Source organism: Schistosoma mansoni, chromosome 2 (assembly GCF_000237925.1).
Source record: "Schistosoma mansoni strain Puerto Rico chromosome 2, complete genome".
Classification (NCBI taxonomy): Eukaryota; Metazoa; Platyhelminthes; class Trematoda; order Strigeidida; family Schistosomatidae; genus Schistosoma; species Schistosoma mansoni.
Genome location: NC_031496.1, coordinates 33,416,242 through 33,442,278, shown reverse-complemented (window position 1 = coordinate 33,442,278; position 26,037 = coordinate 33,416,242). Strand labels below are relative to the sequence as shown.

The 26,037-nt window shown below is 36.5% G+C and overlaps 1 protein-coding gene and 2 non-coding genes across 3 annotated transcripts in view; 1 reads left to right on the top strand and 2 right to left on the bottom strand.

The window, feature by feature from the left end:
• Smp_131620 (hypothetical protein) overlaps positions 1–22,775 on the top strand; it is a gene marked incomplete at both ends in the record, with an annotated part of 41,925 nt that extends 19,150 nt beyond the window's left edge. The window contains 8 exons of the mRNA XM_018796430.1: positions 2,100–2,271; positions 3,506–3,663; positions 6,732–6,986; positions 9,164–9,402; positions 13,223–13,439; positions 17,816–17,976; positions 20,898–21,038; positions 22,758–22,775. Coding sequence (XP_018650644.1) covers positions 2,100–2,271; positions 3,506–3,663; positions 6,732–6,986; positions 9,164–9,402; positions 13,223–13,439; positions 17,816–17,976; positions 20,898–21,038; positions 22,758–22,775 — 1,361 coding nt within the window. The remainder of the gene's footprint in view (positions 1–2,099; positions 2,272–3,505; positions 3,664–6,731; positions 6,987–9,163; positions 9,403–13,222; positions 13,440–17,815; positions 17,977–20,897; positions 21,039–22,757) is intronic.
• Smp_tRNA_01285_Pseudo_TTG.1.1 lies at positions 10,101–10,173 on the bottom strand. The gene has a single exon. It is a non-coding gene (tRNA).
• On the bottom strand, positions 20,585–20,651 carry Smp_tRNA_00936_Gln_TTG.1.1. Its single transcript has one exon. It is a non-coding gene (tRNA).
• Positions 22,776–26,037: the final 3,262 nt, after the last annotated feature.

Genomic DNA, 26,037 nt, shown 5'->3' with positions numbered 1-26,037 from the left:
TTCAATAAGAGACTGATCAGTTGCAGTCGTAATCATCAACGGGTAGATTCAAGTAAACAATATCAAACGAATTCAAATTAGGGACTGTTGTACCTGTGTGGTCGCGCCACAGGATTGAGCTGTACTGATCGGATTGTAGCGTTAAAGCCTATATAGTGTCTGGTTCTCCTATGTGATTGAGCTGTACTGTTTAGGTTGCCGCGTGAAAGTCTGGATGGTATCTGGTTCTCCTGAAAACCAGTGCAAAATTACCCTGGCCCATAAGGGTATATTATATAACTAGGGACTTTTGTATCGTAGTTGTTGTGAAGACAATAATAAGTTCTTTTCACGATGAATGATTATTTGCTCTCCATGAAATATAGATCATTTGAATTTTACCATGACAGAGGTTGATGGAAATTGTTGAATTTCATAATGTATATCACTGGCTGGTCTTTTTCTTGGGCTCGTTGGAGTCGTGGAAGCATATTGCTGAAATGTTCCATATTAGGACAACAAAATTTTCCAGTGCTTCGTGGTTTCCTATGGTTGTCTAACCAACATCAGTCCATGATATAAACTTAAGTGTTATTTTAGTATACGTCATGGATAAGAGTATCAGGTCACAGTTTCCTTATTGTGAACAGTTTTCTGTCAAATATATATTCACTGTAAAAACAAACTTGAAATCATACTCAATACAGTCTAATTGAAAATAATATACCAGTATTTGAGACTTCACAGGTGTTATCCTGTTTATATACAGTCAGTCAGTCAGTCAGCTACAACGTAGTATCAGGCACATATATGCATCGGTCCAAGTTGCCATACCTCGTTAGCACAACATGATGAACACCGGATTCATAGAAGTAAATAATTTAGTGGTGGTAGTATATAAAAGATAGGTTGTATATAAGGATATAGTATAGGAAGGAAGACAGATATGAAGCAGTTTTAATCTCAAGGTTTAAGGGAAGATAGAGAGTGTATACACGTACTCCATTGTGATCGATTCTGAGCCATGTCACCCAGAGTCTCCAACCATTGGTTACCATAGTCACGCGGACCCCAACCAGGTAGTCTGCATGTACCAACATGTCTCAGACTAGAAGTTAGTGACTTCAAGCTCTGATGCCACGTTTTGGTTTGACCACCCCTAACTTTCTTCCAACCATCCCTAATACGAGTCAGCATAGCGCGTCGTGGTAATCGGTGTTCAGGCATACGTAACACGTGACCGAACCTTCTCAGTCGATGAAGATTTACAACCTCATCAACTGATTTACCATCATTCCCTAATACCCTGTGTCTAACCCCACTATTATTTACTCGGTGATCCCAGCAGATGCGAGCAATATTCCTAAGGCATCTGTGGTCAAGTACTAGTAAATTACGAGTATGTTTCGCAGCCGTAAAGTAGAACAGAGCGAACTGCTGTTCAGTATACTGGTCCCTTAACTGATAGACGGATATCTCGTCTTCGCCATAGGTGACGTAAGTTGGCAAAAGCCAACCGTTCACATCTTTTAGTCACATCACTGTTATCATACATTAGTGAATAAGTGAATCAAACCTGAAAGGAATTTGACAAAAATCACTACTTATAGGGCAATGTTCCATTTTCAATCAAAAATAAGCTAAACATAATTGAATTATGCTTAAAAAATCACGCTAAAATAAGTAGTATAATAAGATTCATGTACATATTACCTACTTACTTACTTACTTACCTATTCACTTATTTACTTACCTACCTACTTACTTACTTGCTTGCTTGCTTACTTACTTACCTACCTACTTACTTACTTACTTGCTTGCTTGCTTGCTTACTTACTTACCTACTTACTTACATACTCACATACTTACTTACCTACTTACCTACTTACCTACCTACCTACTTACTTACTTACTTACTTACTTACTTACTTACTTACTTACTTACTTACTTACTTACTTATGCCTGTTACTCCCAATGGAGCATAGGCCACCAACCATCATTCACCAACCCACTCTTTCCTGGACCTTCCTTTTTAGTTCCATCCAATTGTTGTTCATTCTTCTCATGTCTGTCTCCATATATATATACTACTTATTTAAAATTTCATTGAAAATTGTAGATTTACAAAATGAAAACAAACAATTACAAACTCGTTTAACTGAAGCACATAGTCGTCTTCAATCTTTACGAACAAAAACATCAGCACGTCATAATGATGATACAAATAAACATTCTTCTGCATATTCATCTATTGATGATAATACAAGTCCTAAATTGGTTGATAATTTAAAGTAAGTTGGCTTTTTTATGTGACCATTGTATGGATTGTGTAAGTTATCATCAAATGAGATGCGGAATATGGCTACACCTGGAGCCCCTCTGAGGATACTGCTGGTTCCAAGCCTGGATAAAGGAGGAGGGTTGAGCATGGGGTTAACGACCATATCCTGTAGAAAACTAACTCGCGAAAACACTAGAATGTTTAGTTAAGTATTAATGGTGGACAGATTAAAAATTGGCTTCACTTCATGAAACTATGAACCTCTAGTCTTAGTCAAGTTGGTATGTGAATAATATCTGTTTGAGGCAATCATAAAATTGGTATCAGTTAGTTGCCCAACATTTATATTGCCGAATTGTTCGTTCTTATATGATATGAAGTAATTGCAACCTTCTCAGTCTGAAAAAAGATCAGTTTTAGTTTCAGTAGCTCTGTGGTAACATCTCAGATTATAAAGGTAGGTGGTCGTAGTTCGAATTCCACAAAGCTCATCTGTTCCTTCAGGATTGCATATGTTTATTGGTTAGGGTTTCCAAAACAGCAAGAAACCGAGGTATAGAGTCTTCTGCCTACTATCCATAATAACCGAACATCTGAAAACAATACATATAATATCGAGTCACTTTGACTATTAGGTCACATCGAAAAACCAATATTAAAGGACTAGATAAACAAACGACACTGGTTAATGCTCAGTTATAAATAAATAACTTGTAAGTTCCATATTAAGTTATCTGTTAGCGAAAGCTGTTTAGTATGCTGTGATGTGGTCCTTTAAATCCATATAAGTGGTATATGGTGATGGTCAGACATAGAATGTATTTTGGCAGAAGACCGATAAGGAAAGAACTGAAATGAAGCGCTATTGGTAAGAAAATGCATGAACAATGAAATTAGAGAAGATGGATTGATATTTACAGGAGGAACAGTGAAGAATAAGATAATTGGTTAGTATTTTGCGAATTAACTGTTTTCCTAGTTGAAATCATGAGTCAATTGAAGCTAGATCACCATGGAAAACCTGGAAGCATTGGACGACTGTTTCGTCCTATTATGGGACTCCTCAGCAGTGTATATCGTATGGTTATCAGAATTTAGTGAGATAGCCTATAATTTATGCCTAAATACATTCGATTGTCCCCAACTAGTGTTCTGTCCACTATAATGTTACCGGTTACTTTTTTTTGCTATTTTTTCGGTATCAAGCAATTAGTTACCCTCCATTTTTCTTTCTATCTCATTAGACTTGAAATATCTCAATTACAAAATATTATTAAAGATCAAACATCTACTATTGAAGTATTACGTTCTGATTTAGAAGGTACACAAGCACAATTAAGTGATTTAAAAGGTGAATTAACTGAATCACAAAAAGAAGAAATTGAAAATGCATTAAATTATGGTAAAAAAACGAATGAAGAATTATATACTACTAAAATAGAATTGAGTAGTTTGAAAGATTCATTAGAACAAATGAATGAAAGATTACAGGAAAAAGAAGAACAAATTAAGTAGGTTAATAAACCAGAATCATTTCCTTATTATATTTGTTTACTTATTTATGTTCTACCCAGTGGACCCCTAATAATTGTTTTGTTTTAATGCTTAGCTTTCCATATGGTGAAGAAGATTGATAGTTTACAAAGAGGATTTTGATTGATAACCTCATACTAAACCTTCCTACTTTACCTGAGCTTAGGATTGGCATTAGCCCTAGAAGAGCTACAGATGTATTCCAAGTAGGGACTGGGGTCAAAAAAGGCTGCGTACTCTATTCCTTACTCTTTCTTCTGGTGATTGACTGGATTATAAAAACCTTGGCAACGGAGGGGAACTAGGGAATACGATGGACAGCTCGGAATTAATTGGAAGATTTGAGCTTTGAGATTGACTTTGTCCTTCTATCCCATACACACGAACAAATGTACATGAAGACATTTAGTGTAGCGGAAGCCGCTGCATAAGTAGGTCTCAATAAGGGAAAAATTAAGATCCTCAAATACAATACGGAGTACACCAACCAAATCAAAATTTATGGAGAAGCTTTGAAAGAGGTGGAAATTTTCACGCATCTGGATAGCATCATCTATGGAAAAGGAGAACCCGATGCAGAATTACAAACGAGGATTGACAAAGCAAGGACAGCATTCCTACAGTTACGGAACATATGGAACTCAAAACAAATGTCTATAAACCAATATCAAAGTCACAATCTTCAACACGAACATCAAGACAGATGGTTCAATTGTATGTAGCTGAAACTTGGAGAACTGCTAAAATCATCATCAAAAATATCCCAGTATTTATAAACAATTGTCTACACAAGATACTCAGTATCCGTTGGACGGATACCATCAGCAAGAGCCTACTGTGGGAGAGAGCTAACCAACTCCCATCTTAAGAGGAAATAAAGAAAAGATGTTGGAAGTGGATAGAACATACATTGTGGAAATCACCGAACTGAATCATGAGGCAAGACCCTACTTGGAATCCGGAAAGGAAACAAAAAATAGGAAGGCTGAAGAATACATTACGTCAGAAAATAGTTGCATATATGTAAAGGATGAATGTTAAGTGAAAACAACTGCAAAGTTCGCTTAGGACAGAGTTGTATGGAGAATGCTGGTAGGTAGCGTATGCTTTTTCATGAGGAGTAATAGGCGTAATTAAGTAAAGTATTCCAGATATACTTTTGAAGTTTGTGCTAAGATTGTTGTCTAAACGTATAATGAAAGCTTCACAATTGAACCTGTCAGCTCACAGAGAATGAAACTTCATCAAATGTTTTACAACATTGTACATCTATGACTTGATTCATGTTCATATTATTATTCAATGTAATCATTGAGTATTTCAATGATAATCCAGTTAAACTCATAGATTGAAGCTGAGGAGTCCTACAATAGGACGAAACGGCCGTCCAGTGCTTCCATATTTTTCATGGTGGTCTAGTTTCAATTGACTCATGATCTCAACTAATAAAACTACTTTGATAAATAGATTAGAAAAAATGTTCATTGATGATGTTACATTACAAATTAAATCTCAGTTCTTATTCATTTGTTTAAAAAGGGGCTCACCTCTTTAATCTTAATTCAAAGTCTGTCTAAGTAACGAGATACCTCATGTTTCCAGTTGCTTTTTGTTTTAATTGTCAGTATTGACATTGTTCTCAATAATATCACTGTACTTTCAAATAAATCTAATCATTCTATTGTAGTGAACAGAACACTGGTTGGGGATAACCGAATGTATTTAAGCAAACATTACAGACTATCTCAGTAAATTCTGATAACCAAACAATGAACAGTCAATTTGCAAATTAATAATCAATTGTTTCAGTCTTCTCTGTTTCTTCTCTAATTCCATTGCTCATGCATTTTCCTACCGATTGCGCTTCGTTTCAGTTCTTTCCTCATCGGTCTTCTGCCAAAATGCATTCTATGTCTGACCAACACCATATACTACTTATATAGATATAAGTAGACCACATCACACTATATGTATAAGTTGAGTTTTTGGTTAGAATCCTTGTATGGAGTTCAATCGTACTTAGTTTGAAACTCGTATAATCGGTTGTGATAAATAGTACTCGCTCTACATTCTTATCTTATCAAAATCGAAAATGTTCACCATTGAATACCAGTTTAGTGATCTAAAGATAATATTGTTGTTTTTGACTACACGATGAGTTATAGATGAGGATTACCATTATTAGACCTTCATTTGATTTCTGTTGTTTTTTCAACTGAAGTTAGTCTTTGAAAATGTGATTCAGTTGAATGAACACTTTTGACGAATAAAATAGACAAAGGCAAAGATGTAGTTAAGAATATCTATCAAGAATATTGTAGTTACCTGAAAATGACTGATAACTATGTAGATCAGTTCTACAACCTTATAAGATAAATATTGTAAATTAAATATGGTTAAAAATATTAACAAGGCGGTAAGGACTAAGAGTTTAATAGAAAAGAACAAAAGAAGGGTGATCACTACGGAAAAATTAGAAGCTCACTAGTGACTGGCTCCATAAGGTATTTTCCGGAGTTCTAGTGAGAAGCAGTAACCAATAGAGTTCAACCAGGTCTGTTGGAAGATATCAATTCACTGAAAACAATGGTGAATGGTTGTTTAATTTCGTGGATTGGTTGAAGTCAGACATTAACATCGTTGGATGCCGGCCAGTTCAGTGGTCTAGTGCTTAAGCGCTCGCGCGCGAGACTGGTGGGTCCTGGGTTCGAATCTCTTGAAGCGGGATCATGAGTGCTCACTACTGAAAAGTCCCACAATAGGATGAGTTGGCCGTCCAGTGTTTCCAGGTTTTCCTTGATGGTCTACCTTCAATTGACTCATGATTTCAACTAAATAAAATATCATAGTTACCATATTTAAACATGATTCAAACGTATAATGTTTCATATGATTTTGACTTTCATTTATTTAGAAAATTACGAATAACAATCCAAGAATTAACTAATTCTAAACATGAATATGAATGTAAAATAAAACATCTGCAAGATACATTGAATTATGAAAGAGAAGAATCCTCTCAATGCCATCATGACCAAATGAATACATCATCTAAACTTACCCAGGAATTGATCAACTTAGGCAATCAATGTAAAGGTGAAAGACATTATGAAATTATTGATAAACAAAAAGAAGCATTAAGTCAATTAAGACAACGTTTACGTGATCAATATATGTATATATTACCGAAAGGTAAGTTAGAATTATAATTATTAGTATTAGAAAGAGAGTTTTTGTATTCATGAGTTGATCTAAGTTAGACTATCAATGAAAATCCTGGAAGCATCATCAACTCAGTGGGTCACCTTCACACACCTGATATAGTATTGAATCAGTGGTCTAGAAGTTAAGTGTTCACGCGTGATATCAAAGCTTCTGGGCTCGAATCCTGCGTGCGAGATCGTCAATTAACACTTTTGAGGAGTCCCATACTAGGAAGAAACGGCCGTAGTCTTCTCATACTTCACAAATATATATACATATATATATATATATATTCACATGAAATAAGCAAATAAAGTTGTAGAAAATCATTATTTAAATCTTTATAATAAAGTAAGTATTTGTAAAACAAACTCAAGACTTTAAGTTTGATCAGGGTAAGCCCTTAAAACCGGTTGACATTAATTTGAGGGGGTTTTGTGGAGAATTTAGTATTTTCATAGTTGAAATCATGAGTCAATTGATGCTAGACCACCATCGAAAACCTGGAAGCACTGGATGGCCGTTTCGTCCTATCATAGAACTCCTCAGCAGTGCGCATCCAAGTCTGTTGTAGAGATATCAACCCACTGAAGAGAATTGGTGAACGGTAGCTCATAATCGTGGATTGGTTGAAGTTAGACATTATTACCGTTGGATGCCGGCTCAGTGATCTGTCGGTTGAGGGCTCTGGCTCGAGACTGGTAGGTCCTGGGTTCGAATCTCGCGAGTGCGGGATCGTGGACGCGCACTGCTGAGGAATCCCATAATAGTCCCATAAACGGCCGTCCAGTGCTTTCAGGTTTTCGATGGTGGTCTAGCTTCAATTGACTCATGATTTCAACTATGAAAAATCAAGACTTTAAGTTTGATCAGGGTAAGCCCTTAAAACCGGTTGACTTTAATTTCACGGCACGTATGATAGTCATTGAATAGAAATTCAAGGGTATGATAAAAATGTTTACGAATTGGTGATTGGTAAACTTGTTTTTGAAAGTGTGCGCCCAACTGAAAATGAACAAACATTATGTCACCTCCCACAATTTTTTGATTGGTTGTAAATGGTGCAGCTTTGTAATCTGATTCTTTCAAATCGAAATAGCATAAAGTGCTTTGATTGAATGTGTAAAGCATTAGATGCGCACAGTTATAGACAATGGTACATTGTTCCTCGGACATACGCCTAAGTAAGCCATGAATCGATGTTCGGACGTTGGTCTGTCCGACTTGTACCTGTTCGATTCATTACAAACCTTTTGTACTTTTATTTTTGTACATAGATTCTAATGTATCTAAGTTTCTTTCGGCCAATGATTAAGATATAAATCGAATGGATTTTTTATATCTGATAAACTGACACCTTCGGCGAGACTGTAACTTATGAACGACCTTTGAACAAATCTTAAGTGACCTTGAAAAATAGTAGCAGATCAGTAAACAGTCAGTATAGAGTAAAAATATAGTATACAAAACCAAAGAATTAGAGTGCATTCACTTCTTTTACATAGTCCAAAAACTTGTCAAGGTTAGAAAGAGTTTCAAAGGTTTTAAGATCATAATGCATAAGGTAGAGGAACTCATCCTTATGGTTCCATAATAGTTGGTCTCTGAATCCATGATAAGGTCATAGAAACCCTCTCAGCCTCGACCACACAACTTCATTATTGTTTGTGTGTACTACGGTTGTGTAAGTTTATCGTTTTTATTATGAATATGTCCCCACAACACTCATACCTCTGAACAGCCGACGTTTCAGTAACATCTGCAAATATTGCAGTCAATAATACTGGTGCTTTTATTATACAGTTCACAGCAATTGTTATAATTTGCCTTAGTCTTAATCTGGATGGAGAGAAAAATGTTCCTATTCTAGCAGACTTCTTCCTCTAACATGTATTACATCGAAAGATAACATCATCAGGGTAGTCTCCGCATGGTCTACAAGTCATAATGGAATTTCTTAGTAGTCTCATTTATTGTAGCTGCTTAATTGTCACCTCTTCTCTAAAATCCTTTATGAACCGATTGTACATGAACATCAGCTATTGAAATTGGCACTGTTACCTTGAAATCCTTCAGAGGCTTCTGATTGACTCGTCCATAAATTATAGTCTCGCCATCATTGAGAGATCTTTATTTAACTTATTACTTTTATTCATATTTTGTAGGTAATACAGAAAATGATGAATTAATTCTTCAAATTACTAAACTTAAACGTGAAAATGCTGAATTACGTAGCAAGACACTACTTGCTGAAGTAGTACCATCAATTAAAGCATTAACCAATAATTCTACACTTGTATTAGATCATATCAAGAATGATGGTGATGATGATGATCCAATGACTGATCAAATCTTATCAAAAATGGATCATATTGGTTTGAGAAATGCAATGGATGCTTTATATGTTAGTGTTTCTTTATTATTATAATTTATTGTATAACAGATCATGATGATGAACGGGGGCATGTGAAGATTGTTGACTTTGAAGAGTGTTAATTGTTTAGAGCTGGAAACTTAAACCATCAAATCCGAACTCAACAGTGTAAAGATAATCTGATGGACAAAAGGATAGCTTAGGTTCTATCTATGGATTAATTATCCATGAACACTGCGAACTAGATCCATACAATGACGAAGTAGCTGACCAGTACCGTCTAGGTTTTATTGGTTGCCTAACCAAAAGAATAACCATTTGTAATCATTTCAAGTTATTAAATAAGTTAGACTAGTCGTTGAACAATAAATGGCATATTTCTATAATGGTAACTGGCCATGGAAGTTTATTGAAAAACATATTCAATAATCATAGAATACTCCGTCAAAGATAAACGACAGAGAATTATTCTTTGTTACAATTTTTAATAATTGAAAATTGGATTCACTTAGTATTGTTTGCTTGATTCTTCACATTGATGTTTAGGACTGTAACTAATCAGTCTCTAATTGGCATATGTGCATAATGTGCGTTTTATCTCGATATAACCTTAATTTTACAAGCATTATAAGCAAAGATGGATAGTGGCTAGCAGTGGAATACAGCTTGACGCGCGTTTCGTCCTATTTGGGACTCGTCAGTTGGATGTACCTGCATCTCAGGGTTGATGTTCACTCTGGGACTCGAACCCAGTACCGTTTACTTCAAACACAATCGCGTTATCCACTCAGCTACTGAGTACTGATAGCCATTTGCTTGTGCAACGGGGTGAAGTTTAAATTCACTTAAATCCACTTTGCTCACAATGCTTGTAAATTAAGGCTATATCGAGGCAATAAACACAGTATGCACATATGCCAATTAGAGACTGACCAGTTGCAGTCCTAAAACATCAATGGGAAGATTCAAACAAACAATACTTAATGAATTTAAACTTCACCCTATTGCACAAGCAAGTGACTATCAGGACTCAGTAGCTGAGTGGATAGCGCAATGGCGTTTGGAGCGAATGTTACTGGGTTCGAGTCCCAGAGTGGACAACAACTCCGAGGTGCAGGTACATCGAACTGACGAGTCCCAAATAGGACGAAACGCGCATCCTGGATTCCATTGCTAGCCACTATCCATCTTTGCTGAAAATTGGATTATATTATAATTTCAGTATGAAACAGTTTTTATTTCTTACGGCTGATTTACAAGGGGACATCAACTTAACTAAGAAAAGAAGAAAATCTTCCAAGTCATAAACATATTATTATTAGCTTTATTCAATATTATCTATTTGATACAATATAGAATTCTTAACTCGAAGTATTTCAACAAGGTACCGTTTCTTATTTCTTGATTGATCTTGACGATAAATATTGAATGATGGTCAGTTAGATATAAGAATTTCAGGAATCGATATTTAAATAATGTCCATTCTATTCGTTGCATATTGTGCCAACCATCACAATGTCTCTGATTGTAGTGTTTTGTAACTTGTACCGATTAACGTTGTAAACGTTTCACATACGCAGCTGAATAGATTATGCAATTAATTAACATGATGATTTGTTAAAATAAACAAGGAAAGAGATAACTTGTTGAAGTATCTAGATGGCAGAAACAGTTAGTCAAGATATTCCTAAATTAATAATATGATAAACACTATTATAATGCTTGACGAAAAGATATTAACCAAAAGCGGAGCCTATGAAAGGCTTTTCTTTTAATTTGTAACTTGTCAGCTGGGAGTACTTGCATCTTACTTACTTACTTACGTCTGTTACCCCTCGTGGAGGATTATAGGCCGCCCACCAGCATTCTCCATCCAACTCTGTCCTGAGCAATCCTTTCCTGTTCTTTCCACTTGCTATCCATATTTTTCTTATCTGCTTCTATTTCTCGGAGTAATGCGTTCTTTGGCCTTCCTCTTTTTCACTTTCCTTCACGATTCCAAGTCAGGGCTTACCTCGTGATGCAGTTTCGTGATTTCTTCAATGTATGTCCTATCCACTTTCAACGTCTTCTTCTAATTTCCTCATCACCTGGAAAGTGATTTGTCCTCTCCCACAGCAGGCGGTTGCTGATATACGGACATTGGATGTTGAGTATTTTGCGTAGACAACTGTTTATAAATACTTATACCTTCTTGACGATGGTTGTAGTAGTTCTACAAGTTTTATAGATCTGACTGTCTTGATGTTCGTATTGAAGATTGTGGCTTTGATATTGTTTGACAGTTGTTTTAAGTTCTATATATTCTGTAACTGTAGGAATGCTGTCTTTGCTTTGCCAATCCTCACCTTTACCTCTGCATCAGATCCTCCTTGTTCATCGATTTAACTGTTCAGGTACATGAAGATTCCACATCTTCCCGAGTTTCGCCATCAAATATCAAATTTATAGTTTGTAAATACTTAAGTATGAGTCTTGGCAAACATATCACTCAAGACTCACTGAGAATAAAACCATTATTACCCACATATTTGTTGTTGAAAAGAAGAAATTTCCTTACCCTATGAAGTTACCTACACCTTAGGAACTTTTATAGACGTGGTATACCTAAACTAATAAATGTTAACAGTTATTGACAAAATACGACGTTGATGAGATTCATGTAGGTATTCAAATTTAGTTGATTTTAATGTAAGTCTGATCATAAATCTCTTATTAAGCTATTTTTTTATTGATCAGAAGAGGGTTTTGTGGAGATTTCAGTATTTTCAAACTTGAAATCATAAGTCAACTGAAGCTAGACCACCATGGAAAGTCTGGAAGCAATGGATGACCATTTCGTCCTATTATGGGACTTCTCAGCAGTGCGCATCCACGATCCCGCCTCGCGAGATTATTCATGGTGTACTGTGATCCTGTAATTAATGTATTTAATCGTGTATGTTTGAGCTAACAAACAGAAGACACATAAGATGTCATTCTCAGTATTCTTATTAGAGCTTAAAGACAAAGATTTTGGAAGGGCTGAAAAGTACTAACACAACAAATCCTGACTTACTTACTTACTTACTTACTTACTTACTTACTTACTTACTTACTTACTTACTTACGCCTGTTACTCCCAATGGAGCATAGGCGGTCGACCAGCGTTCTCCAACCCATAACAAATCCTTAGCATCAGTATTATTGGTTCAAATATGGTAGAGCTAAGTAAATATTAATAGGTCAGCGAACACTTGTAAAAATAAACTGAAATCATACATTTTCTTTACTGATAAGTAGTTAATTGTCTTCAATCATTAAAGACTAAATGTGTAAACAATCGAGTATCATGGTTGAATCATCCAAAATGTACACACCTAAGCAACTAACTACCTTATTTCATATAATATATGAGACCAATAATCAAGAAGGTACAAGTAATTATAAACAGTTGTTTACGCAAGATACTCAACATTCACTGGTCGGATACTATCAGCAACAGTGTTTTATGGGAGAGGACAAACCATCTTCCATCTGAAAAATAAATTAGGAAAAGACGTTGAAAGTGTATATGACATACATTAAGGAAATCACCAATGTGCATTACAAGGCAATCCCTAACTTGGAAGCCGGAAGGGAAGAGGAAAAGAAGAAGGCCGAAAAACATATTACATCGGGAAATAGAAGCAGATATGAAAAGGATGAATGTTAAAACTGGAAGGAACTGGAAAGGATTGTCCAGGACAGGGTTGAATGGAGAATGTTGGTGAGCGGCTTATGTTCCTCCACGAGGGGAACAGGCTTAAGTAAGTAATGAGACCAATAAATGACAGATCTCATCTAATTTTTTCTATTATTTTGTTTACAGACTTCAGAAGAATGTTATTTAAATCTAGTCCGATCAATATCAACCCGTTTAGATTTAGATCGATTACCAGGTCAAAGATCACTTATTCAAGTACCAAAAATGGAAAGAGAAACAGTTAGAAAAGAACGTCAAACTACAATTGAATTATTATCTCATAGAATTGAAATATTGAAAGATCAAGTTCAACATAAAGAAAATTTACTTAATGAATATGAACGTGATATGAGTCGATTAAAGTAGGTAGATCATCATAATTTAATAATAAATACAACTTAGTATTGTTTGTTTGAATCTTCCCATCGATTTGTTAGGACTGCAACTGGTCAGTCTCTAATGTGCACATGTACATACTGTGCGTGTCGCCTCAATATAGCCTAAATTCACAAGTATGGTAAGCAAAGATGGATAGTGGCTAGCAGTGGAATCCCAGAGTGAACATTAACTCTGAGATGCAGGTACATCCAGCTGACGAGTCCCAAATAGGACAAAGTGGCGCGCGTCCTGGATTTCACTGCTAGTCATTATCCATCTTTCCTTACCATGCTTCATAATAAATAGTTATTATGTAAGACAATTAAGTAACTCTATTTCATTGTAAATACAAATTGAAAAAAAGATCTCTTCCCAGATAGGTAATAAGGCACAATTGGTCTCTGTTTCATCTTCATTGATGAGCACTCATGATCCAACTAGGGATCAAACCTGGGACTATTAGGTCTCAAGGCGAACGGTTAATCTTTAGAACGAGTGTGTAATAGTCTAGTGGTGCAATTCCAATTTCACTAGACTTCTGATTTAATGCTACAATCACTCAATCAGTATGTCAATCACAACGTAGAACCTGTACTTATTTACATTGGTTCAAATAGCCGCACCCCACCATTAACACAGAGATAATAAATTGTCAAGCCATATCCTAGAATTGTAGGGTTAGTAACAGTCTCAGTGATGATTCAGAAGATTATTCATTGAAGAAAAGACTCAAGAGAATATCGATTAGCGAGACAGAAACGAAAAAAAGTTATGAGGAATTTAGAATCTCAGAATTTGGCGTAAAACAAAAGTTGGATGTACCTGTGCCATTGCAAGCCATTTTGAGCCGCGTCATTCTGTCTCCAACCGCTGTTTACGATAATCACGTGGACCCCAATCAGGTAGTCTACATCTGCTAACATGCCTTATTCATAAATTGATGGTGTGTTTTGGTTTGACCACCCCTACCTTTCTTCCAACAAGCTGTATACCAGACAACGCTGTCCGTCGAGGTAGGTGGCGGTTTGGCATACGTAATACATGTCTCATTCACCTCTGTTAGTGGTGAAGATTTAATACCCCATCAATCGATTTACCACTCTTACCTGGTACTCTATTCCTACTCCACTCATTGCTTACTCAGTGGTCCCAAAATGCATGAACATTGCTTCGAATACACCTTTGGTCAAATACTATTAGCCTACAAATAAAGTCCATTCTTGCTGCTCAGGACGGTTCAAACTGCTGCTCAGTAAACTCGTCCTTTGGTTAGCATAATGATATCTACTCCACAAGTGACGTAAGTCGGCAAAAGCAAATAGAACCTTTCGAGTCCATGCAGAGATTTCGTCGGACACCAGAACATCATAACTTCATAGACTTCCGAGATAAGTGAAGTAGTTGATATAAGTGATTACTTCACTCCTAATCACTGATTCGGGCGCTGATGCAAGCCAATCGTGAAGCAACATTTTGCATTTGAAAGGGGAGAACAGCATCTCAAGCACGCTTGCATTGTTGCCTATGGTGTTCAGAAGATTCTGCATTTTTTCGCCGTCCTCATCAAGAAAAACTATATCATATGTGTATTCAAAGTCAGTCGCACAATGGGGGTGGTTACTTCGTAGTTAACAATTCTAAGTCAACAAGCGAATCCCCTGGTAAAAGACGAACCCTTGAAAAGTCAGATGATAAATGTGTTCTCAATAAGAGCATGTCTGTGACAAAGTTAATGAAAAATAGTAAAGTAGACAACCCTAACGAACCTGTTCCAATGATAGTTCTCCAAGGGTTCTAATTCGATCAATCATATTCTGGTAGAAAGCTGTACAAGGTTAATGTACTTTTTGATACTCCTTTCAATAAAAGACACTGCCCAAAACCCTACGATCAACAGAGTCGAACCCCGCCTTTAAGGTTAATGAGGGCAATCATAGTCGGACGTCGAAAAGTATGTTTGTGTTCCGAAATCTCCGTAAGGGTAAATATTTGGTCTATGTATCCACATCCAGTTCTGAAACCAGCCCGATTTTCCCGGGTTTGCTCTCCATGAGCTCCAGTTTGACGTCTAAGTATTACTGACACTAATATTTTAGACACTATATTAATTAAACTGATTCCTCTTTGACCATCACAAGAGGAGTTTTGTCCTTGGTTACAAAGTGGGATGATCGACAATCAACAGTAGTCACATGGGATTAAATCCAGTTTCTGGATTTTAGCTTAGATTTCAGTTAATGTAAATTCTAAAACTGGACTATCATCCTGAATAATCCCAGGGATTAGTCCATCTAAACCTGCTGCTCTCCCTTCTTTTAGATTACTAATTGCCTTTTTGACTTGGGTTTGGAAGTTTTATATCAATTTCCCATTCAGGTCACTTGGACTTAGTGGGTGACTGAAGTGTGGCTGAAGGTCAGTTGAACAATTCTCTAAAGTGTTCTGCCCACTGGTTTAATCTCCTGGATTGAGATTGAATAGTAGTCCCGTATTTTTCGAGATAGTTTCACTAACAGCCAGAATTTTAACAGCCGTTTCCTTGATAAATCTGGATAGCTGTCTACTATTACTTGACACCACTACCTTTCATCTCCTCCGCTTTCGCTATCCACTACCGTCTGCGATCATTGAGTCGGCTTTCTTCGCTCCTCATCGTCTTCAGAGCCATATGTGATGAGTTTCTGAGTATCTATAAGTTCTGTAGATACCGTTAAAATCCTCTCGGTTTTTTAAACGTTTTGATTTAATTTTCTGATAGATATAACTGCTGTTTCCACAGCTTTGAGGATACCATGCCAAGCTTCTTCAGGATGGATATCACTTTCATAGTTGGCCACCTCCTTCTCTAGTTTTTCCCGGAATATATTCCTAACCCTTTCATTATTAAGATGTTTTCTTGCTGTGGATTTCTATGTCCAGTAAGACACAAATAAAAACTTGCTCGAGGTGAAGCAAAATCTGCGTCTAGACATCTTCTCTATAATGAGTGATAGTCTTCAAGTCAGTTTCTCCAATGATGGTTGATGACGATGTGGTCTTTTTGAGTCTATCGTTATGTCGACTGTGAGGTCGCCACATGTTTTTCCTGATGTCTAAAGTTGTTATTTGTTAGAAACACTTGCAACATACGATCGCCATTATCAATTTTCTGAGCCGCAACACCGTAGAATCCCCCTAAGTGCCTTTTGGTTTGGTTTAGTCTACCTACTTGAGCATTGAAGTCGTCTGACACTATTACGAAGTCAGAGCGTTTAGCTTTTTGAAAGAGGTTGAGTAGCATCCTATAAAATTCATCTCTAACTTCATCCGAGTTGCAGCTAGTGGGATCGCAGGGAGAGGCAAAGGAGAAATGACGTTGAGTGTCCCTGTCCTTCGAATTCTTACTGTCCCGTTTATTCGAATAGTGCACAATCGACTGCGTATAGGAATCTAGTTAAGGAAAGTCTGTTCTACTCTGAACACAATGCTATATATATATATATATATATATATATATATATATATATATATATATATATATATATATATATGCTTGAATCTTATTTTCTGACTCAACTCTGTATACGCTTGCTCGTGCGTATTACTCTTTCTGCCCAAATTCTCTTTATTTGATTGTATCTTAGTTATCTGAGCTATCCAATAAATAGACTGCAGTAGGTGCTTCTTGTTGTCTTCTGGATTTATACGCCATTGACGGTAGATCCTAATGAACAACTACTTGAGGCTGGTTGAGCACAGTTTTTTAATGCGAAGGTTTCGATATGTTAACCTGGCACTTCAATAGGCTTTAGTAATAGAGAAAGGAATCCTTGGAGTTATTTCGGGTGTGAGATTTTTAAGCTTGGCTTCTTTTTAACCCCTTCCTTCGGATGTGGTTAGGCAGCATTTCTGCTGATGCTAGTTGTCCGAGGCAAAAACCTTACTACTGTCATACCCGTCTACAATCAGCTATGAGACTTTGCCACCGGACCTTAAGTTGCTGCCTCTCACCATTCTTCAACCGACCTGCCCAGCATAGTAGGACCTAAAGGAACATATGTTCCACCCAGTATAACCCGGCTAAATCATCAAGATAGGTAATCCAGACCACCATGTCAAGGTAACAGATGCTGTCAGGAAGATCACCCAATGACCACTAATGATAGTTGTTTCATTCATGATATTCTCGGGAAGTATTATATTAGGACGGAATTGATGTATAGTCCTCTCCGCTTTTCATTGGTGTTCAAAATCAGACTAATCTTTGACAAATACAACCTAAAGATTATACCAACCTCCACAAAACTTTAACTGTATCAATCAAATAATTTTTTCCCATATTTCTATCATTTTAAAGACAAGCTGAAGCATTGGCAGATGCAAAAAGTGAACAAGTAGATCAATTCATTAATCAATTACACTCGAAAGAAACAGAAATTCAATTATTACGACAAAGTTTAGATAGAACACGTGAAGCTTTATTGAATGAACAACGTTCAATAGCTGCATTTAAAAAGTCCAGAGTAAGTTTTGATTATATCTATAAGCAAATGCAAGCTTATGGTCAATGTATTATTCAGTAATATCATACAGCAGGATATACAAATTAGTGTGTGAATACTGGAAACGTCCTTCAAAACATGCTGCTGAATCTGACAATCATAATATTAGCTTTCTTCGAAACCTCTAAGACGTCATGCATAATCCAACAGGTTAAAGTGGAAGAAAAGATTAGTATGGAAAAAGAATACTAATCATATATAGATATTTTTATAGTTGAAAACATGATTCGATTGAAGCTAGACCACCAAGGAAAACCTGGAAGTACTGGACAGCCGTTTTGTCCTATTGTGGGACTCCTCAGCAGTGCGCATCCACGATCTCAACATATAGATATGTTGAGTGGTAAGACGACTAAACTCACCGTTGAGCAAATATATGAATCATTTCAATTGAGAGATTGTATACTCAGAAATGGACCAAGTGGATAGTTGCATGCTTTGTTTAGTTATGTACTGTATGTTTATTTAAAATCATTTTTACTATATCCTATTTAAATCAAAACAGTTTGTACCTATGGTTTTTTTTTCGCGATAGAATTCAACACCAACTTCTAATGTTAGTTCAATTAAGGTAATTCCTCCACAGAAGAAGCAACCCCGTCAATCATCCAATGAACAATCTGACAAGGTAATGAAATGAAGTAATATGCAAATATATATTTAATAGTTGAATTCATGAGTCAATTAAAGCTAGACCGCCACGGAAAACATGGAAGCACTAGACGGCCATCTTGTCATAGTGTGGAACTCCTCAGAAGTGGGCATCCACGACCCTGCTTGCACGATTCGAACCCAGGACCTCATACGCTAACGCTTAACCTCTAGACTACTGAGCTGGCATTCAACGTTATTAATGTATAACATCAACCGATCCACGAAATCGCGCCACAGTCCACCATTGTTTTCAGTGAGTTACTATCTCACAACACACCCGGTTGAACTCCACTGTTCACTGCTTCTCACTAGAACTTCAGGAAATACCTCTTGAAGCCCATCACTAGTGAGTATATGTTGATTGACATCAGAAGGGGTTTTCGTGAATATTACAGTAATTTTAATAGTTGAGACCATGAGTCAATTGAAACTAGACCACCATGGGCAACCTGGGAGCACTGGATGGCCGTCTCGTCCTGGTATGGGACTCCTCAGCAGTGCTATGACGAAATGGCCGACCAGCGCTTCCAGGTTTTCCTTGGGTGGTTTAGCTTTAATTGACTCATGAATCCAAGTATTAAATTACTACAATCTCCACAAAACCCCCTTTCTGACTACATATATATATATATATATATATATTCTAACCTCGCTATTTCTTATTCATTGGTTTTACCCTATGCTAGTGTTATAATTGTAATTGTTGCTATATAAACGACCCAGCTATTCCTATTGCTTAGTATTCTTATACGATGACACTCGACAAGACCCCAAAATCAGAACATGTTGAACAGGAAAGAAATTGTATTCAAAATAACAATGGTATGTGAACAGCAATCCGCAATCAGCAATCAATAGTTTAAATATCGTTCATATATTTATAGTATATACATAAGAAGCTTATAGATTTTTCTGCAATAATATGCCCGGGCTGATCGGTTTAAAATTAACCAATCAGCGCGCAGCAACACCATCATGCATAAAACATGCTTAATCCAATCTATATCCCACTAACAGCTAGTAATCTTAAACGAGACATGCAATCAAACATTTGTGTTATGTCGTAAGCCCCGTCAAAATATCTCGTGGCAAGGTAGCCAGTCAGAACATCGACTTATGTGACCTTCACCCTGTCCTCAAGGAGTGATGCGATAAAAAGCACGAGTAGCCTTGAGTCAACTCTGTATCCCTATTAGTCCTCTGTATAGTAGCTTCTCACCTAGTCCTGCCCGTTGAATCTGGAACGCAATCTGAGCTCACACTCTATGAATCATGTATTTCAAACTTATATAGTTTATACACAAGTAAACCAGACTACATCACACCATGAAATAGAAAATAACAATTATACAAGATCAAACTAAAAGTGACTGTGAATGTGTGAGATGGTAACTAATAGACTGGAATAACCTTATAATAGTTAAGCGTATAATATTATCCCATAGGTCAAATGAAAGCTTGTAATATGAGATATTAATATGTTTAATCTAGTTACTACATAGTTATACAATGATAATATGCATAATAAAAGTTCATAAATGGTTCTTAGAAGTTACTCATAATTTAATCTTCTGTAGACACAACAGCTTGCAACCTACGCACGCCTCTCACTTTCATGAGCAATATCTTGCCTACAATACATGTGAATCATATTTTGTGGAACAGTCAAATCAACAATATTTAAGTTGGAATTCATTTAGTATTGTTTGTTTGAATCTTCCAATCGATGTGTTAGGACTGCAACTGGTCAGTCTCTAATTGGCATATGTGGATACTATGTGTGTTACCTCGATATAACCTTTATTCACAAGCATTGTAAGCGAAGATGGATAGTGTCTAGCAGCGGAATCCAGGACGCGCGTTTCTTCCTATTTGGGACTCGTCAGCCGGGTGTACCTTCATCTAAGAGTTAATGTTCACTCCGGGACTCGAACCCAGTACCTTCAGCTTCAAACGCTATCGCGTTATCCACTCGGCCACTGAGTCTTGATAGCCACATGCTTGTGCGTTAAGTGAATTACACTTTAAGTGAATTACACAAAGAAATAACACTGATATAATTGATTGGACTGTTAATTCTGCACTTATATAACTGAACTTGGGATAACGGATTTAAACTGTAATACATAAATCAATCCTTCGACATATCTTTTCCATTCTAACCTTCATGTTACATTTTGTATCTGCTTTAACTTTTAACCATCCTCATTTCCCTTAAACCAAACTAGGAACAACGTCAAAGAAAAGTTACTCAAGAGAAATTAAAACGTAAAGATTATGAAATTGATACATTAAAAAATCAATTAGAAGAACGTAACAAGAGACTTCAATTATTATCAGATCAAATGATGAAAATGAGAATGCAAATGGTAATGTTCAATGTTGAAACGATATAATTTGTTAATATTTTCTATAATATTCTAGGGTTTAGAAGATATTTGAATAAAGAAGACAAAATGACGGACTTCATGTAAATTAACTTTATACTGGCCAGGGGAAAGAAACATTTTATACCCCTCGTTCAACGATGCCAACTTTTGTTGTACTTTATATATATATATATATATATATTTCTCATACTTATGAATTTGTTATATTGTGGAATGACTTATTATTCATGTTAAAAGATTAATAAATTTCGTAACAATCAAAAATCATCTTCTTGTCCCATGAATAAAACGAGTTCTTGTCTTTGATACAAGGAATGGTGGACCTGTAGATGGCGTCGAGTCTCGATTGACTATGATCACTACTACAATAAGATTACGCACCCGAAAACGACTCGATATCCTTGGCTAGCTCGTAAACCAGAAGGTTGTAGCTTGTTCAGATAAAGTATATTTATTGGCGATCTCTTGGTATCGAAAGAATACCGAGACATGCCAACGAGTACAGGCAATAAGGGCAGAGCGTAAGAAAGTTCGAGCGGACAAGATGGATAGCGGAACGAGAAGTGACTTTGATACAGTTGAACAACAACGAGTACAGTAAAACAATCGCTGGTACAATTGGTTATAATAATAATTGTTTCCATTACACCAATCGCGTTCTCGTCGAGAAAAGCAGGTCACTACAGACCAATTTAATCATGAGAAACATGTGGCAACTCTAGATTTTTATTATTTACTTTAATATTATCATTATGAATTATAACTACTCATAGAGTGAATCAATCTGCTTTCAATAAATAATTACATATCCGGTAAGTAGAAGACAACTTGATTAAAATGTTGAGATATAGTAGTACAAAATAGAGAACTATTCATTTCTGATCTTATACACCGACAGAAGAGCACCTAGAATGAATCCCTTTGACAAGTTTGGACTTAAAGTAAATGTTATATCTTTTCTTCACAGAGTGGGTATCTAGTTAGAAACCAAATTCAACAGCTTATAGGATGCTCAAGAAATGTTGATGCATATACCACTGTACATATTCGTTTATGTTCTGTTCACAGATGTCTGTTTAAGTGGCGATTAATGATTAGGCAGATCAGGGATTTAATAGAATGTCTAGGGCAATGAAGAAAACTGTCAGTCGAAGTCGTATGAATAACTGCGTTTCCGCTATACTGTTGAAATAAAGGTCAGAATTAATTGCTTACGTTTGATTTGATTTGACTTGTTTATAACAAATCAATATTATGATGCGAAATATTAGTATTTGGAGTGCTTCATATAATCTTAGAATAAACCTTATAGTAAGAGCAATGAGTTTATGATTTAAAGATTGGCTTGTTAAGAAAAGTCGAGTGTGAAATAGTTCATACACTAAATATACGAATTATAAGATGATTAGGCAAGTATAGATAAATACACATACAGCGAGTACATAGAAACATGCAAAATAGCTAACGAAAATTAGAAAAACAATTATATGAAAGTGTACGAGATAAACTAGGGTGAAGATGGTTCTGTTTTGTCCGCAATCTGACTCTATAACCAATGATTATGAATGTACTACAAAATATGCGTCCTTCTTTTAACTCCATGCATTATGCTTAGATGAAATCTGTTAAGTTACAGTGGTAATAAAACATAATTCTAATTGGATTAGATGTGTTTATTTTGAAACTTCATTTACACAGGCATCCGGTAACGAATAAAATGTGGAAAATAGCTTCACCGCCGACTCAAAAATATTCCTCATTACAAGTGTCAACATAGCACAAAATAAGTAATGCGCAGTTGAATGGAACCACAGGTGTACAATCAAACACACAAGTATGTATTTGAAAGAGTCGGATCACAACGAAAGGAATACAAGAGGTATATGTGTCGAAGGCCAAAACTTCCTTTGGGAGATATTTATTAGTTAGGTTGAAATGATCCAAGTCACCTGCTCTCTTAATCATTGAAGTCTGTCTAAAAGCTAGAAAAATGAATGTAAGTGCACGACAGTAATAGTTGCTACAGTCTCGTAAACATGTGATGTCTTGCTTCATATTTGCTGGAAACATAACCGAGTTACAAATGCCTGTAGTATTTACTGTCTCATGTTCCGCTTACCCTTTTTCATACGGTACAAACAGTTCACTACGTTTAACAATCTTCTGTATATATTAGCAATAAATCACTAATGCCTCACGGTACCTAGGTACATCAAACAAGAAAAATAAGCAATGTTTCAGTAGATTAGTATGGTGGGCCGGTGTAATGGCTTTTTTATGTCCATTGCTAGGTGCGCTTTTTAGAGCTTTAAAATCTTACATTTTAATTATTTCCTATTCGACCGTCAAAGAGAAGTATGAAAGTGAGCATATAATTACTGAAAAGGTTTGCATTCAGCATGTAACACATATAGGAGGTCAAAAATGATGAACGTGGGAGCAAATTATCAGTACCACATGGTTCAGCATTTCAGGTGTACTCATTCTGTTACTCATATCTTTCCACATAAAATATGTTATTTTATTCTCACCCTAAGTGTGTTCTTCAGAAGTCTTAAACATCAGATTGCTGAATATCACGACAGAACAGGTCAGTGTAGCGAATGGTACGACTTTCACTTAGGATCTTTTCGGTTAGGTAGTCACGTCATGACAAATCAACAATTTGGGGATTAGATCTATTATTATGGTGCTGAATTAGACCATAATTCGAAAAGTACGTGTTAACTCCAAATTGGCGAGCAGGAAGACTGTGATCAATTGGTTTCGAAGGGTAGAGTTTTGTGATCCGAGTAATACTTCATGTACGCCAGCGACCTTTCTAGCTTCCTAAATTCATTGGTTTTGTTGTGTGCTAAAGACATGAAAATATACAGAGCAGTTTAAAGCTTCGAAATTCCATTTTGATTGTTTGTTACCTCTGGTGAATAACAGTCTCTCGATAAGGATAGAGTGTGTCTGAAAAAGATGGATCGTAGAGTGAGAGCTCAGATTGCGTTCCGGATTCAACGGACAGGACCAGGCAAGAAGCTACTATACAGAAGACTAATAGGGATACAGAGTTGACTGAAGGCTACTCGTGCTTGGTAACGTATCATTAGTTGAGCACAGGACCAAGAACACATGAGTCAGTTTCTTGATTGGCGATTTCACCAAGTGGTATTTGGTAGCCACAGGACATAAAGAAAGTCACCGCCAGTTAATACTTGAGAAGTACTGCACTCTCCGGTGAGATTTTTGCTGACTGTTTTAGAGCGCTTTAGTCACTACATAGTCTTCAGCTTCGTGGATTTTGAAACCTTTTTGACATTATCTACTGTTTTCATCCTTTCTAAACTCAAGTTTTGCATCCAAGCAGCTTGCCGCTGCTTATAAAATACTTTGAGCTGTTTTAAAAAATTCCAGGAATTGAGACCGCGAGTGACATACGATGTGTTACTATGCGAATGCAGTTGTTTATCTACTGTTTTGTTTTGTACCTGCGACTTCTGTCCTTATTATGTGTCATAGGTGTCTTCAAATCAATCCTCGTGTTTACTGGGACAACCGAGTAAGTGGTACAGTTGTTAGGAAACGCGTACTGGTTAAGGATGGAAAGTCGATTGATGAAGTAGTGAAACTCCGTCAGTTGAGATGGCTGGGACAAGTGTTACGTATGTCCAACCACCGACTGCCCAGACGTGCAATGTTTTATGGTGTAGGAGTAGGTTGGAAGATAGCTAGGGGCGGCCAGACCAAAACTTGGCACAAATCCATGAATTCATTGGCAAGTGGACTGAGCCATGTTGATAGGTGTAGACTACCTGGTTGAGACCCACGAAATGATAACAACCGATGGTTAGAGACCCTGAATGACATGTCTCAAAATCGTTTGCGATGGCAAAGGTGCATCCATTCTTTGTGTTCTACCAAATTCTAATCTTCTGAATTCTTGATGTCCATTTCTTTTCTTTCTTCCCAAATTTATTTCACTAAAATATACTCCTTCAATAACATCTTCAAACCTTAAGCTTTCGGATTACTGTTTATACTCTTACTACCTCTATCACTATGAGATTTGAATCGACAACTGCATCTCTGTGCTAATGTAGTATGGCAACTCGAACAGACGTACGTACGTGCAAAGTTCTACTTTGTGACTGACTGACTTATTGTGTACCGCTACCGGACTCAGAGGCACCCGAGTACAAGGATTACGGGGTAATACTCTAAGCAGTGGTTCCTAACTACCCGTTCTCCAAATCTGAACACAAAGTAAGTGAGAAACTTACCTTAAATGTTGAACGCTTGAAGACCAATGAAGACAAAAGTAAGGACAATTACGGAAAATGGTATAGCTCGACCATTCAGGCACGGTCACTGTTCTGAATCTCCTGGCTCATATATCAAATATATTGTTATATCCCTACTTCAAATAAGTTATCCAAAGGTTCGTACGACGCATGCTACTGATTATCACTTAGGACAGGTCAGAATAAACAATGGTGTGACTTCTACGTTAGGTTAGGTAGTCACATCACGGCAAGTGCATAGTGTTGAATTAAACCTACTGTTCTACCACAATGGAAAACTGCATCAACAATAACCTGTGCATAAAGTCCCAAAAATACTCGTGTAGTGTTGGATAAATCCCTAGAATAAGTAGATATACAAGTTCTCAACACTGATTCTGACATAAGTTTGCATCACTTCATTTTTCACATCTAGTTTGAATGGCTTTGACACTGTTTTATAAAGTGTTTCGGCTGTTAGCCTTCACGAACGCTAGGTATCAGTAATATTTTTGCAAGTTACTCAATTAAAAGCCACTTTGTGTCCTAAGAAACATACCCAGGTTTCTTGTAAAGAAATCACGGACAGTGACTTTAACTACTCCAGTCATCAGCAAGTTCCACAACTCGAGTAATATATATATATGTATATATATATATATATATATATCGGGCTCACCACTTTCGTGCCTTAAGGTAACCCTCGT